Below are 15836 nucleotides of genomic sequence, written 5' to 3' on the forward strand. Positions count from 1 at the left end.
CCTGTGAGGTGTCATCACCTGGGTGCTTATCTGAAACTTCAGTGGGGTGGGGGGAAACAGACAATCCTCCAATGTGGCTGTTCCCACCAGTGCAATACAGAGGCATGGCACCCAGCTTGCTAATTGTACCTAATGGTGAAGCCTGCTTTTCTTAAAAGCTGAAAGGCACAAGCAATCTGTCCCTCCCCAGTTTAACATCTTTATAATGGTACCTGAAATAGTGCTGACCAGGCTGTCATGCAGCTTTTCCCTGTGTCTTCTGGGACTTGGTCTCTGGCTGAGTGTTTTTTTGAAGTTATTAACTTCAATTTTTTTACCTTGAAATCCTTAGACAGGCGGATATCTGTCAGCCACAGACCTTTGTTCTTCCACTGCCTGCTGTCCAAGTGAAGGAGACTGGCTGGAGATCCTTCTTACATTGTGGTAAGGTCCTTGCTGTTCTGGAATATCCTTCAACATGAGACAAAACCAGATGTACCAGTCCAGGAGGTGGTACTGGGCTCCTCTGCAGGCCAAAGGATAGATTGTTGGGTACCAGTGCTGCAAAGGAAAGGACTTGAGGTACATCAGCAAATAATGTTTTCATTGTAACATGTGCCCCTCACCCCCATGCGGTGGGAGTGGGATGCAGGGAACAGTTTTGTTGCTGCAGAACAGCCCAGTGGGATCTTGTAGCTATATGGTCTTGTCACAAATTAAACAGTAAAACTGAACAATTATAAAGGAGCCATCACAATCCTGTTGTTCCATGCTAACTTATTTGAATCACATAATTACCTTCCTGGTTTGGTTTTCTCTAGTGCTGGGGTACATTAGCATAATAATTTTTGTCTCTTCTGATGTTCAAATATTCTTCTTAACATCCTGCAGCCATGATTCAAAAGGTTTTCATATTTCTACCAGAAATCAAGATTTCTGTGTAAGCATCAGTGAGGGATTTAGTTTGCATGTATAAATATACAATACTCTCACTACTCTGGCTGCTAGTGCAAAGTGAATCCATGACAAGTTGTTGTGGTTTAAAACCCACCTCAGTCTCCCTCTCACCACACACACCTCCCTCCCCCCCGGCAGGTTGGGGAGAACCAAAGGAATGCAACTCCCATGGGCTGAGATAAAAACAGTCCAGTAACTAAGGTACAACACAAATCACTACTGCTACCACCAATAAAAACAATGACAGAGGAAATAAACAAGGAGAGAGAATACGATACCACCCACCGAAATGAGCCCGACCCGGAAGAGAGCAAGCTCGAGCCCTTCCGGCCAACTCCCAGTTACCTCCCCGGGCATGATGTGCTGTGGTATGGAATACCGGGTGTCCTGTCTCTGCTTCCTCCTGGCCTCCCCTCCTTCCCTGGCAGAGCATGAGACTCAAAGTCCTTGATCAGAGTAAACATTTGAGCAGTAACTCAAAACATCAGTGTTATCAGCACCATTCCCAGCCTGAAAGTCAAAACACAGCACTGCACCAGCTACCAAGAAGGATTAAAAATGACTGCTACTGCTGAACCCAGGACACAAGTGTTACATTCTCTTAATTAAAGGCAAAAACACAAGTTAACTGACAATGAACTACCCTATTGTAGAGCCTGCAGGATGTGGATTATTGCTGCTAACCCACTGTCTTAGCCTGTATGCAGTACAGAAAGCAAACTTCCATTACCAGATTTGGAACACACGCAAGTGATAACGTGTAAATTCATGAGGTGGCACCTCAAAGCATGTGTGCGTTATCCCAACCATTTCAATGGGAATTTTGCCTGCAGAAGTAGACTCATGTAAATGCTGTTAGATTATTTTAATAGACAAAATATCTAAGGGGCCTCAGGAGTGGCAAGCAGTCATCTTTAAAGACACCTCACTCCATAGCACATACTTTGGATTCCAACCCAGAGTAAATAAATGCTGGCCTATCCAGCAATAAGAGTATAGAGACTGTGATTTAGAAAAAAAGGGACAGAACAGGGACAAAACTGTAGTTTCATCTAACAAAGCAAATCTCTTCACCAGACTGTAATCTTAAAAAGTTTGGAAGAATTGAAATATTTCACTATCCTGGTATAGGTACCAAAATTAATCCTATTTAGTACATTAGACCTTTACCTAAATCTGTCTGTACAGATGATGGAAGACTTGGCCCTCAGAGACGCACTTCCAAGATGCCTTCACCTGGTCTCCCAGTGCCTGTTACTGGAACATGGGAAAAAAAAACCCAAGCCAACCCTGATTTTACAAATCAAACCCTTCTAGGCATAAATTATTCTGAGAGAGATCTGTGGGTAAATTGCTGATGAATTAGGACAATAATGCCCTGTACCGCTTTTCCCCTTCTCTGGTACAATCCTGCTCTTAGTGTTCAGAAAGGATGTCTAGATTAGTCCCTTCTACTAGGCAGTAGCCCTTCTTAACATACCCACATATGCCATACTGTCTAGTGTACCTGTCCATGCTTTGAGGCCTCTTCTGACTAAAAGACAACGATAAGTAGGTCTTCTGCAAATGAAAATAAGTGAGTTGTGGTTGAAGTCTGGCCAATCCCATCTTCACCATAAATCACTTCTATTTCTGGCTTTGGTGTGCTATTTGTGGGTGGGAAGCCACAGAAACTGGTTTGTGTTGTGATGCAGAGGAAATTGCTCACAGAAATTCTGTCCTAAAGAAAAACAGAAAAACACTGTTTTCTAAGAAGCTGAATGAGACTCCCCAACAAGAAACAAAGGACACACAGATTCTCCTAAGGATTCATAGTATTTTAAAAATAATGTCCTGAAGAGCAATGCTTCTGATTTGCTCCTTCCTTCCATGGTACTGGTTTTATAATAAATGAAAGAAACATTTTTGCCTCTAATGTTACCACTTATTTGATTGAGTCTATTAACTTTTCTAATAGTAAGTTCAAAGAAATAAAACTTTCCTTCCAGAAATAAACCACAGAGATACGTAACATTCTCATAAATTACCACTTAAAGAAACATGCACAGTGTGTGCTGAATGTGCTTACTTTCAATGTCCTTGGCATTGCTTAAGAGCTGAAAAAAAATTGCAAATATGGCATTCTTTGCATGACATCTTGCAAAAATCCTCTAGAAAAGCATTAAACAGCCTGTATGCATTGAAGTAGTTGCTAAGAGTCTACTAACAGGTAATGAGGGATTCTGTAGAATGGCTGACATTTAAGAAAGTGAGAAGCAGGGAAAAGAATGTTTGTACAAAAGTCAGAGTGTACTGAAACCCATACAGACCTCCTGTTGCTTACCTCCATTTTTCTTCCCCATGTCTGTCATGACTAATTAGATTCATGTCCTTGGGTAATGTAATTCTAATTAAATATCAGAAACCATGGGGAAAAGTGGCAAGAGATTTTTTTTTGCTATGTAGTTGAACAGTAAGTGACAAACACCAACCTTCTATCATCATATACCAACACTGTAGGGATCCCCTTATGACACTCCCAACCATAAATCCTAATCTGCCATGCAAAAATCAGGTCAGTAAAATTAAATGAATGATACCACAACTGGATGATTACAAACTGCACTAAGAAGCGCAGCACCTAATGCAAAATTCAGGAAGCTTCTTTAAAGAGCTGGGAGACAATGTGTAACTAAATGGTTTTATTCACTTTTGTTTTCCAAAATAAAAACCACAAAATAAACACCAAGATTAAAGGCCATAGACAGCATTAACCAAATGAACCAGCCACTTGGTTATAGTAGCTGATAACTAGAACAACTGGATATTATTGCATATACCTCAAGTTCATTTATATATCCATTACAGTTTGGCAAGATTACAATCATACAGTAGCTTTGGTTGTGTAAAAACTAGTAGCAATACTTACTCAAAATGTGATTGGTTAACACTTTATGACAACAAATATTTCTCATCTTAGTCTTGACTTATCTTTTCTCATTAATTCTTCTCCACACTGTATGTTGTCGCTGATCAAGAATTAAGGAGACATATCTGCAACCATCATTTATAGCCCTTCTTTATCACCGTATGGTGATGAATCTTACAGGGGTAGGAATCTGTCGCCTGCTTTCCTTATAAAAATTTGTAGAGCAGCAACTCTTCCATGCTGGGTAGCTTCTACCATCCTGTGGTAGCATCCACCATGAATTAGTCCATTCTGAATGCAAATACGTAGAGGTGTATATGGCTTTCAGTCCAAAGCCTTTCCTGACTTACAGTACTGAGGTTTGACTGTACTGCCTTGCCTTTGAATACAGAAAAAAACACAAACAGCTTTTCACATTGGTATGCTCAGCTGCCAGCACAAAACAATATTAACAAATCTAATACACAATACTACCGTGGTTACAGAATTGTGCCTGAGACACTGTACAGAGTTGCATGTGTATGTTCTACAGTCTATGTATTTCAGTTTTGGTCTTTTAAAAAATGCTCTCATCCTTACCTAATCTAGTGTAACACTGCAGCTTTAGAGTAATGCCTGATAAAAGGTCATGGACACACAGGCTACTTAAAAACACTGGAGGCTTTTTGTTTTCTTGCACTGCTTGTGCAGAATTCCTCCTTTCTGCCATCATTTTGCCCTTAGGTTTCTGGGAATACTTACTTCCAGGGGAAATATATCATCTACTTCATTAAAATAATCTAACCGTTTGAGCTCCACCTGGGAAAAGCTATAAAAGATTTTGGATCAAACTGATCTTGTGTGTGAAGACCCTTCTTCCTTTACAAAATGCTCTAACACTAGATAACTCCTACTTGTTTTCGCAGCCCTTTCATTTGCTTGCACTGAAGCAAAAAGGAATTCAGCATAAGGAATGGCTGCATGGTTAACAGAATAAAGTAACTGCCATGCAGTAATTCAAATGCAAGCAGTGTAACTGCTTTTTGCACTCAGATCCATACTTACATGAGGATATAAATTAATAAGCCCTTCTAAATGATTTTAGAAATATCCTCTTTGATCTAGACATATAAAACCTCTGAACACTTAGAATCACTAGATTTCATGTGGCCCACATAGTCATAATTATTTGCACTTACATGGCAAATATTAGAAATACATTTGCCTGTGGTTGAACAGGTAATTATGCTGCCTATTATTCAGCTGAGCAAAGATCAAGCACTCTATATCTTGCAGTTATTGGATCTTATTCCAACCCTTTGCTTTAGAAAGGGGAAATAACCATCTAATTAGATTACCCGTGCACAGTACTTAGTTTAAAAAGACAACATATACTAGGCAACTAGATTTTTTCCTAAGATGACTTTTTATGAGATATTCTAAAAGTGGTTTCTTATGACTGAAGATTGTCTATTTCACTGTACTCGCATAGTAAAAATAGTTAAAATCTAATTACAAAGCTGCTACATGGTTATTTTGTGGTCTGTAAAATAAAACAGTACCCAGAATTTCATCTGAACAAGATGTAATAGACAGTATAAAAATATTTCCCAACTGGAGACTGAAATATTAATGCTGGATTTTTTTCCCTTTTTCTTTTTTAATAAAAAGAAATGTAATAATGGTAGATGTTTATCTGCTTACTAGCCAAAAATATACATATGACTTCCAGGAGCTGTTCCAGGCTCACTTTCAATGAGCTTGTGCTTTTGACCTAGCGTAATAAATGCACATATGGAACAAAGTTTCCTGACAACCTGAAGTATATCTTGTTTCTAACAATAAGACTAATTTTTGACATTGGTTATGGATTTTTCCTTATTTGCTTTGTTCAGGCAACTACAGCAGAGGAATTCCAGAAGCACCACTTGCGCTTTGAATGGTGTTTATTCAGGGCAACATCTTCCTTTTCTCTTTCTTTTTTAACTCGCTGGTAGTGATCTTCTTCCTTTAAATACCACACAGGCGGCCACCGATGCCTCTCAAAATATTCTTGATTATCTGGTTAAAAAGAAATGATCAAAAAGCCATCAAACAAGCTAATAAGATACACAAATCTCAGAACTGTCTTGAGTGCCTGCAAAAAGCTATGCAGCTAATCATTCATCTAGTCTCTACGTTAGCTGCTTTTTGGCGATTCCCCCCGTTTCTTCATATGCTTTGCTTATAGTGTGTAGAGACTTTGAAAGTGGTTATACACAAGAGGCCTTAGTTCACTAAAGTGTGAAAAAGCAAGCCCTTTACAGAGTGTATTTTTCACTGTGGAGCCTGAAACTACCTCTGTTCCTTTTAGCATCTTTATAATAGGTAAAGAATGTAATGCTTGCCCAGGAATAAGGTTAATGATTATGACCTTTCTTTACAGATAAGAATTCATGAATGATACTCAGGGTAACACAGAGTTTCAGTCTCTGAATTATGAGATGATGCTGATGATGAGCTGAGTCATGCTCATCTTTGTCTTCATATTTAATCAACTGGATGTGAAGAAAAAGGGAAACCTCATGAAAACTGTGGAGGGAAGTTGCCATACCTGAAGATTTAGCTTTAATTTCCTTGCGGAATTTGGAGCAAACACTGTTGTAATTGGTGCAGATGTAGTGCAAACACCAAGCTGCCAGCTGGTTAGCATTGTGAAACTGTAAAGAAAACCAAAAAGCTTATTCAATTTCCTGAGGTTATCATTCATTTTGCAGCTCCAATTAACAACTAAAGCTAGAACAGCCCCTAGTGTATCTGTCAGCAGTCTCCCAAGCATACAGGGGAGCTATTTGAGGCTGAAGTGGCTTCTAGATGCCCTAGACCTTGCCACGCAGTTCTGCTGGAACAGTCACTGGCCCAAAGGTCTCATGACAGGTGTTTAGCATTTACAGCATATGGTAAACTGCATCCAGTCCCACAGAGGATCTGAACCCTCATGAAGACATGCTGGACCTATGATTGTACCAGTCATATATCCCTATCAATTACTGCAGACCCTGCTCTGAAAATATTGCCTGGTAAACTATGCTCATTGACAGAAATAAAATATTACTTGAAAGCTCAACACAAAATCTTGTACAAGCTTCCTCTGGCTGTAAGGAAGCACAGCTGTAATGCAAGTCTAATTGTATAGCATATGTATTTATTTTGGCATCCTGACTGTCTACTATGATCTTCTCAGGGTATAAACACATCATACTGATGCAGGTGGCACAGAGGCTATCCTACCAGTAGCTATATTACTTCTGTTTTCAAACAGGAGACAAAGACAAAATAGATAAAAAACCAAAACAACAAAAGAACTCTCCCCCCCACCCCACCCCCCAAAAAAAACAGCCTTCATAAAAATCAAACTTAAGTGAGCTGCTCTTTCTTGGTAGGGGTTCAGTCCTGATTTTGCAACAACATCATAGGTATTTCAAAAGAGGTACCTGAAAGCAGTTTGGTGCTCTTGCATGCTGGCTAGCTTGTGCTGTATTTCAGTGCTACTTAAACCCCAGGCTTCAAGCCAAGCTACAGTCAGATTCACCATCCATGTGAAATCAAGAAAAATAAAACTAAAAAAAGTATTTTGGCTTGTACTATTGTATCTGGGAGACTGTTGTACCACTCCTTTTGGAAAACAAAGGTGTGCAGTTTAACTGTGAGCTGGACATTTGCTCTCTTGGTAGTTTCCAGGACTCAAGAAACACTGAAACATGTTTGAACATAAAGTAGCAGGATTGACCGAACTATCAGATGACTGGCTCCAAGTAGACAGTCTAAGCATCAAGACTAAGTAACCAAAAAATGTTGCCTTTACAATACAAGTCTGCATTATCTACAAGAACTGAGTTGAAAGGAATCACTATTACAAAGCTGAGCAGCTTCATTATATTGCATTTTATGTTACTGAAGCATGGCCATTAAGAACACAGAGCTTGGAAACTCCACAATCAAGAAATATTGAAATATGTATTTGAAAGAGAACTCCTCTGAGATTGTTTACATAGAAGTTTCATCTTTGAACTAATGGAAAAATCTTCTTTAAAATGGAAGATAAAACTAAATGCTATTGTCAGTCACTCTCAGAATTGCAGACTTTGAACCACTGAGAAGCAATGATCAGAACCAGTAAGATGCTAAAAGCAAGTCCTGAAGTTCATCAGAATATCTTTAAAAAAACAATGAACACTGACCTGTGCCAATTCCAAATAGGATAGTACTTCCCCATCAATTGCAATACCGCTCATGGAGGCCTTTGTCAGCTCCTGTACTGCATGCTGTTCTGTTAGAGGAGAAAACTTATCACTCACATGCAAAGTGGTCACATATCAAGGTCAGGTCATCCATAAGAACTAGGAAGGAGTGTTCTCCCTCCTAGTGTTAACTCCAGGATTATGCAAGTGGCACATTCTCTCAGATATCCTGAGCCAAATGCATGGCCAAATGATGAAGCCGAATTCTGTCCTTTTAGAGTTGTGGCTGGAGGTTCTCTATCACAGGTATAAACTGCTTGCTCCAATGGAGAACAGTCCATATTAGGATTTATCCCTTTGCCTAAACCCAAACTATTAATGTTTGGTTTCACACACAATCTTACCTCTTTCTTACAGAAAGCAAACCTGCAGTTAATAACCACTTAAAGAAGAACAAAGTTTAGCATCCATTAGTCTCTTTCTGGCAGAATGGACAGCTGCAATATTCAGTATAAATTAGAAATATGGATCAGCTGTCTCTTTTGGGTAATAAAAATGCAATAGCCAAATTTTTAGGCAACAGTACACATGCCATTGCACTGCATTTATTAATGAGTGTAACCACAGCACTGATACAGAAAGTTTACTTCAGCCCGTTTCAGATTCTCAGATTAGTTGCTCCTAGGGATCCAGATTAATGCTGACCAGCTTCTCAAGAAGTTACTCCACTGCAAGAGTCTCCTTAATCCTTTCCTAGAACCATTTCCTGGAACCTTAAAGATTTGAGCATTTTTTGAGAAATGTCCACTGATTTGATTCTACTGAGTTCAGTTGTTAGCCGTAGCCTTTGTACTCAAAATTATTTTATTAAGAATTAAATGGAATTAAATATTCTTAATACTACATGTGTGCTTATGCCACAACTACTTAAAAAAGTAACCAAGACTTCAGTTAGAGATGTGTGTATAAAATCAGGCAATAAAGACTTGGTCTGTCAGAACCAGTGAAGAGAAAGTACATGGTCCTGGTGCACAGCTGAAGGAGAACTAGGATTTAGTATGTGATTAAATTTTGCCTATATGTTGACCTGTAAATACGTATAACTTTGTTTCCTCTGTCTCTGAGTGTTTGCCTTAGCCATGTAGCACAATGCTGCCAAGTTACATACATAAAGAAAAACAAACAAACAAAAAACCAAACCAAAACAACTGCAGAGGTCTGGGGGGTGTATGGATTTAATTTTAAAACTAAATAGTATCCTATCCTGTAGCCCTTCTCTAAATATGTGATTGAAAATTTTGTATTCCTGAAATTAGGTTTAAATTCCCATGTATATACCAAAATATTAACTTCTCATCTAGGCAGTAGAAAGAGATCCAGGCATCATCTAGATAAGTTTTGAACTGGCTCAGTTACTCTCTGACACATAACGGAGCACTTCATTCATTATATAATGGAAAGCCTGGGATCCATGCTGGTTTCAGATAAATCAATCACAACAGAATGGATATTACAAACAACAGACATTATTATCAATGCTAAAGAGAAGGTTTACTCTTTTTTTTTAAAGCACGGGATACTTTAGTGTCCTGAGTTGGTGGCATAAAACTAAAAAAGGCAAGAATACAGCAAATACATTTTTCTAAGTGAAATATCAATTTGTATTACAATATTCCTTTCATAAAAAGTAAATAATAATGATAATAAAAAAAATCCCTGACACTGGAGATAATCCTGTGTGTTCCAAAACCATTAAACATGTTTCAGCCATTGCAGAAGAAAGTTCTTTGGACAAGGTCACAAATTCTTACCTGCTAGCGCAACAAGGTGAGGAAGACAAAACCTATTCGCCAATGCAATTAACTCCAGTGTGTCCAGTTCCTGACTGGAGGACAGTTGCTTGGTATACAAGTAATCTAAAACCGCTTGCATAGAAGTCTTGTTTATGTTGGGAAGAACTACCTGGAAAATATATTTAAGAAAAGAGTCTCCAATAATTAAGGTACCTTCATACAGAGACCGTATTTAACTTCTGTCACTTGGTTGGACTGTCTCTTTTTCTCTTTGTGTCATTTTAGAAATGCAGGGAAAATATTTCAAAAAAGAAATTTCTGATTAAAGTTCAACAAGCTGCTAACAGGTAAACACACCTCCAGAGCCAGATCCTTTGGCAGTTTACATACAAGCAACTTGGCATCAAGCTGCTGGAACTGAATCCACATCAAACGGTGTCAATGCTTTCTAGCCCGCAAATGGCCAGCTATGTGGGATATGAAAAAGCCACTGCGCACATCCCATGTGGAAACTCCCTTGGCAGACTTCTTGAGGAATGTCATCGATCTGCTCTTGGCAAGGGATATTCTGGGAATTTTGAGAATAACAGAAACTAAAGGATAACAAAAAAAACCCAGCCACCTCAGGCTGTTTAAAAATAACTCAATTAAGTTAATGATGGTAGGGGAAAAGACTGAGAAATGACTAAATGAGGCAAAGAAAATGTTAATCATTTCTGCCACACAAGTGTAAGTACTGTAACCACCATGTAATGAAACTACCAAGACTAGGACAAAAGCTTTCTAATTTTTCACCAGCACAACGGTAACTTCATTTTGCTACAGTGAAACCTATAAGAAAAATGACAATTAGGAAGCCTCGCTGTAACGTATCACTGCAGCATCTCAGCTACAGTTTGTAGATGTGAATACTCCTCTAAACAACAGGATAAAACTGATTCTTGTGGGGCTCAAGGTTGCAGCAGGTTAGGTCTGCTCCAATACCCAACCTAGTTTACCCCATTAATCACCAGTGTTCATAACTCAAGAAAGAGATGATGGCACTGAAGAATACACAGGGCAACTATGAAGAATTTGCAGTAAGAAAAATGACAAAGATAAACAATGATAAAATTATGATGAGGAATCAAATGTATATGCACCTTTTGAGTGCTTGGAGGCAGTCAGCACATAGAATCATAGAATAGTTAGGGCTGTAAAGGACCTTAAGATCATCCAGTTTCAATCCCCCCTGCCATGGGCAGGGACACTTTGCACTAAACCCAAGGCTCTGTCCAACCTGGCCTTGAACACTGCCAGAATAGAGCATTCACAGCTTCCCTGTGCAACCCATTCAGGTACCTCACCACCCTCACAGTAAAGAATTCTTCCTTATATCCAATCTAAACTTCCCTTGTTTAAGTTTTAACCAATTACCCCTTGTCCTGTCACTACAGTCCTTAATGAATAGTCCCTCCCCAGCATCCCTGTAGGCCCCCTTCAGATACTGGGAGGCTGCTATGAGGTCTCCACGCAGCCTTCTCTTCTCCAGGCTGAACAGCCCCAACTTTCTCAGCCTCTCTTCATACAGGAGGTGCTCCAGTCCCCTGATCATCCTCGTGGCCTCCTCTGGACTTGTTCCAACAGTTCCATGTCCTTTTTATGTTGAGGACACCAGAACTGCACACAATACTCCAAGTGAGGTCTGACGAGAGCAGAGTAGAGGGGCAGGATCACCTCCTTCGACCTGCTGGTCATGCTCCTTTTGATGCAGCCCAGAATACAGTTGGCTTTCTGGGCTGTGAGCACACACTGAAGCCGGTTCATGTTTATTTTCTCATTGATCAACACCCCCAAGTCCTTCTCCACAGGGCTGCTCTGAATCTCTTCTCTGCCCAACCTGTAGCTGTGCCTGGGATTGCTCCAACCCAGGTGTAGGACCTTGCACTTGTCATGGTTAAACTTCATGAGGTTGGCATCAGCCCACCTCACAAGTGTGTCAAGGTCCCTCTGGATGGCATTCCTTCCCTCCAGTGTATCAACAGAACCACACAGCTTGGTGTCATCAGCAAACTTGCTGAGGGCGCACTCAATCCCACTGTCCATGTCACTGACAAAGATGTTGAACAAGACCGGTCCCAACACCGATCCCTGAGGGACACCACTCGTTACTGGTCTCCAGTCGGACATTGAACCATTGACCACAACTCTTTGCGTGCGGCCATTCAGCCAGTTCTTTATCCACCGAGTGGTCCACCTATCAAATTGATGTCTCTCCAGTTTAGAGACAAGGATGGCATGTGGGACAGTGTTGAACACTTTGCACAAATCCAGGTAGACGACATCAACTGCTCTACCTTCTTTCAGCTCTATCTGGATGGTTGAGATTCAGACCCTGACCTGTTAATGCTGAACCATGAACTTCTTATGCATATCAGACACTCTGGGAAGCAGCTCAGTTCTCCAAGACAAGCTAGTTCTGCAACTTATTAATTATTAATATATTTTTGTTAGTGCAGAAAACTTCAGTGAGTAAGTTTATACCTGTCCCAAATGCAGAAAAAGTGATAAGTAAAAAGTAGATGGTTTTATTTTTTTTACACCAGAGTCAAAGGAAACCATTCAATTTGTATCTGCCTATATTTTAAAACTTCCAAAAACATTACTGAATGCTTTAAACTCTACAAAATGGAAGCTAAATATTTTAAATTGGAAAGATGAGCTAAGACTGTTAAGTTAATCATTAAAAATAGGCTGGTAGAAAATAAATGAGAATTCTTTATTGCCAAATGTTGCTTACTAGAATCACACTATGTATTTTTAATGAACCACTTGTTGAGCATGCCTCTGGGAAAGGAATTATGTTTACAGCTGCATTAGAAGAAGCAAGAAAAATATAAGTAGAACAAAATCTTCCAGAATATTAAACACAAAAAAACCTCTTCATATGAGCAAGATCCATGAGGAACAAGAAAATCAAAACAAAAATCAAAACCTTGGTATGGGAAAGACAAGCAAAAAACTGTAAGTAGAGTGTTCAGAATTTTAAAAACAGAGCATGAGGGCACCTGAAAATACAAGGCTTCTACTGCAAAACATTAATTCAAAGCTTTGAGTTATTTTATACCACACTTCACACCTGCTTTACTCAAGGGGACAAGCTGATGTACTAGAGAATCTAAGCTTAGTTTCTATGGAAGTACTGTGAAGGCAGCTCCTTCTTTATGTTTAACACTCGGTGTTATTTAAGTCTTTCCCCCCTTTAATTCTCTCATCAATGTCCCTGTCCCAAGAATGTTTTGTAATGTTTCTGATTGTATAAATATATATTCACACAACTTTATAACGTATTCTTTTTTAAAAAATCATACTCTTTCGCCATATTTAGTATTCTAAATGATTGCAGGTTTAAAAACATGCTCCACATTGGAGGAAGTCTCATGCCTTGCAGAATATCTGTTACTTTCCTAGGCATCTTAATTACTAAATTAGCCTTCAGGCATTAGCCTTTTTACGAAGAAAATCATCCCAGGTCTGCAAGGGAAGAATAAAGATTCATTCCAGGGTTTATTGCAACCTTTCAAATAGATACAGAATGGTGTTTCCATCAATCTAAATCCATCAGACATTATAAGCAAAATGGACAAAACCGGACAAATACCTCACTATTGGAGCTTTCAACAAATGATCCTCCAAACATAGCAGACATCCATTCACAGCTACAGATCAGCAGTGGCTTGTGGGCATTTATGGTTCCATCATCCAATTTAAATGTTACATCTGTCATGGGAACAAAGAAACAGGCATGCTGCAAGTCCGTGCTTAAGGTGAAACTGTGTCTTAAGAATATAGGTTTCTCTTGCTCATTGTTAACCAAGGACTTCTTCCACTTCCCATGACCCTCACCCCAAAGATAACTCTAGTGTTTTATATAGTTAAATAAAAAACCTCACTTAAAAGAGGGACATTGGATGTTCAACATTTTGGAAAACTGGGTCACTTATTTAAAAGGTTTTGTGTAAATTTTAAGAAATTAAACTGCAAAATCACAGCTTGGAATAGTTGGCTCTGAGTAACACTGTAATTATAGGCTCATCCCTCCTCTCAGAACAATGTAAGCTGTCACAGTTTTTGAAGTCTGTGAAGTGACAGTAACTTGAATGAGAAAAGAATTAGTGTTTTTCCTGTTAAAGCATGTATTTACTTACCAGAAAATGTCCCTTTGCAAAGGCACTCTTTTATCCGGTTAGCTTTTCTGAGATGAAATGCTTTAGTAATCTCTTGATTCATGAAGGCTTCTTTATTCATAATATTCTCCACCATCATTCGCAAGTCAAATACTTCTAAGATTTCAGCAATCTGAGCCAGTCTTGTGAGATCTTTTTCATTTTCATCCAGTTGCCCTGTATATAAAAACTGCAAAACAGTTTTGAATGGTCCGGCCTGCACAGATGAATCCATTTTTACCACCATTACAGGACATGTCCTGTTCGAGACAGGATTTACTTGCATTTCCTTATGCATACTAACAAACCCTTTTCCCCAGGATGACAGAGATCTTGCTGCAGAATTTGTTTCACCAGGTTGTGGTTCTAGCATGTGTAAAGAGTCAGTACGTTCTGGTGAGGAAGTTTTAATATCAGCAGATTTTAAGCACGTCTCATCACTGTCACCATTTGTCTCAAGATGACTTATCAGAACATCCTTATTTGTATTTTCTTTATTACACTGTATTTCAGCTAAGTCAGAACTTTCTTCACATTCCATTAAGAAAAGGTCATAAAACTTTGAAGAAGAGGTAGCTAGGTAAATCTTATGAGCAAAAATGTAGTCCTGCTCTTGAAGAACAAACACAACATCTGCACACAGTGGGTTGTCCAATAAATATCCAGCTTCATTCATGCTTGGTACAGGACACTCAGGAATTTTGATAACCGGAGGAGGGGCTTTTGGAGGTAGGAATGGAGCCTGAAGCAAAGGTTTTTGGACCTTCTTCAAATGAGATTTCCAGAACTGCAGGTGTCTTCTGGAGATCAGGGCAGCTCTAATTGCATTGTCAAACACATCTTTAATCCCAAACTGGTCAAATACACTGGTTTCATAGTAGGGTATACCAAGTTCCTTGGCAACTTCTCTGCCTCTTTCCGGTGGCAAAATGTCTCCTCTTTTTATTGGTCTACGGTTAAAAAAAAGAGTAAACCTTCTTACACACAACAATCATCACAAAGTTACTACAGAAAGGATGGAATTTTACAAAACGTCTCAGCACCAATTCTGAGATAGCCATCATTCGGATAAAACAAAATATAAAATTAAGCCCACAGATCCCTTACCAAAGATTAGCATATACTTGTAATTAGTTTAACAAGTTTGGTTGTGTCTTTACAATGCTACCTAATATATGTAGAAATCATTTGCACAAAATGGAGCAAGCCTTCTCTCTGTTAAGATGAAATCTACAGTAAAAGAAGTTTATAAGATACTTGAGAACTTACATTATTTAAAAAACCTCCTACCATCCCTTTCTATTCAGATATAGCGTGACCAGCAGGTCAAAGGAGGTGATCCTGCCCCTCTACTCTGCTCTCGTCAGACCTCACTTGGAGTATTGTGTGCAGTTCTGGTGTCCTCAACATAAAAAGGACATGGAACTGTTGGAACAAGTCCAGAGGAGGCCACGAGGATGATCAGGGGACTGGAGCACCTCCTGTATGAAGAGAGGCTGAGAAATTTGGGGCTGTTCAGCCTGGAGAAGAGAAGGCTGCATGGAGACCTCAGAGCAGCCTTCCAGTATCTGAAGGAGGCCTACAGGGGTGCTGGTGAGGGACTATTCATTATCGACTGTAGTGATAGGACAAGGGGTAACAGGTTGAAACTTAAACAGCAGAGGTTTAGACTGGATATAAGGAAGAAATTCTTTACTGTAAGGGTGGTGAGGCACTGGAATGGGTTGCCCAGGAAGGTAGTGAATGCTCCATCCCTGGTGGTGTTCAAGGCCAGGTTGGACGAAGCCTTGGGTGA

At 39.4% G+C, this 15836-nt stretch overlaps 1 protein-coding gene across 3 annotated transcripts in view; it reads right to left on the reverse strand.

Annotated features, from left to right (window-relative positions):
• Positions 1-3602: 3602 nt before the first annotated feature.
• RHOBTB1 (Rho related BTB domain containing 1) overlaps positions 3603-15836 on the reverse strand; it is a 55435-nt gene continuing 43201 nt past the window's right edge. For all 3 annotated transcript variants that reach the window (XM_031053442.2, XM_031053441.2, XM_005153658.3), the window contains 6 exons: positions 14024-14991; positions 13477-13595; positions 9855-10005; positions 8044-8132; positions 6417-6522; positions 3603-5884 (listed from right to left, as the gene is read on the reverse strand). In XM_031053442.2, the coding sequence (XP_030909302.1) occupies positions 5715-5884; positions 6417-6522; positions 8044-8132; positions 9855-10005; positions 13477-13595; positions 14024-14991 (1603 nt within the window). In that variant the 3' untranslated portion in view covers positions 3603-5714. The remainder of the gene's footprint in view (positions 5885-6416; positions 6523-8043; positions 8133-9854; positions 10006-13476; positions 13596-14023; positions 14992-15836) is intronic.

Source organism: Melopsittacus undulatus, chromosome 4 (genome assembly GCF_012275295.1).
Source record: "Melopsittacus undulatus isolate bMelUnd1 chromosome 4, bMelUnd1.mat.Z, whole genome shotgun sequence".
Taxonomy (NCBI): Eukaryota; Metazoa; Chordata; class Aves; order Psittaciformes; family Psittaculidae; genus Melopsittacus; species Melopsittacus undulatus.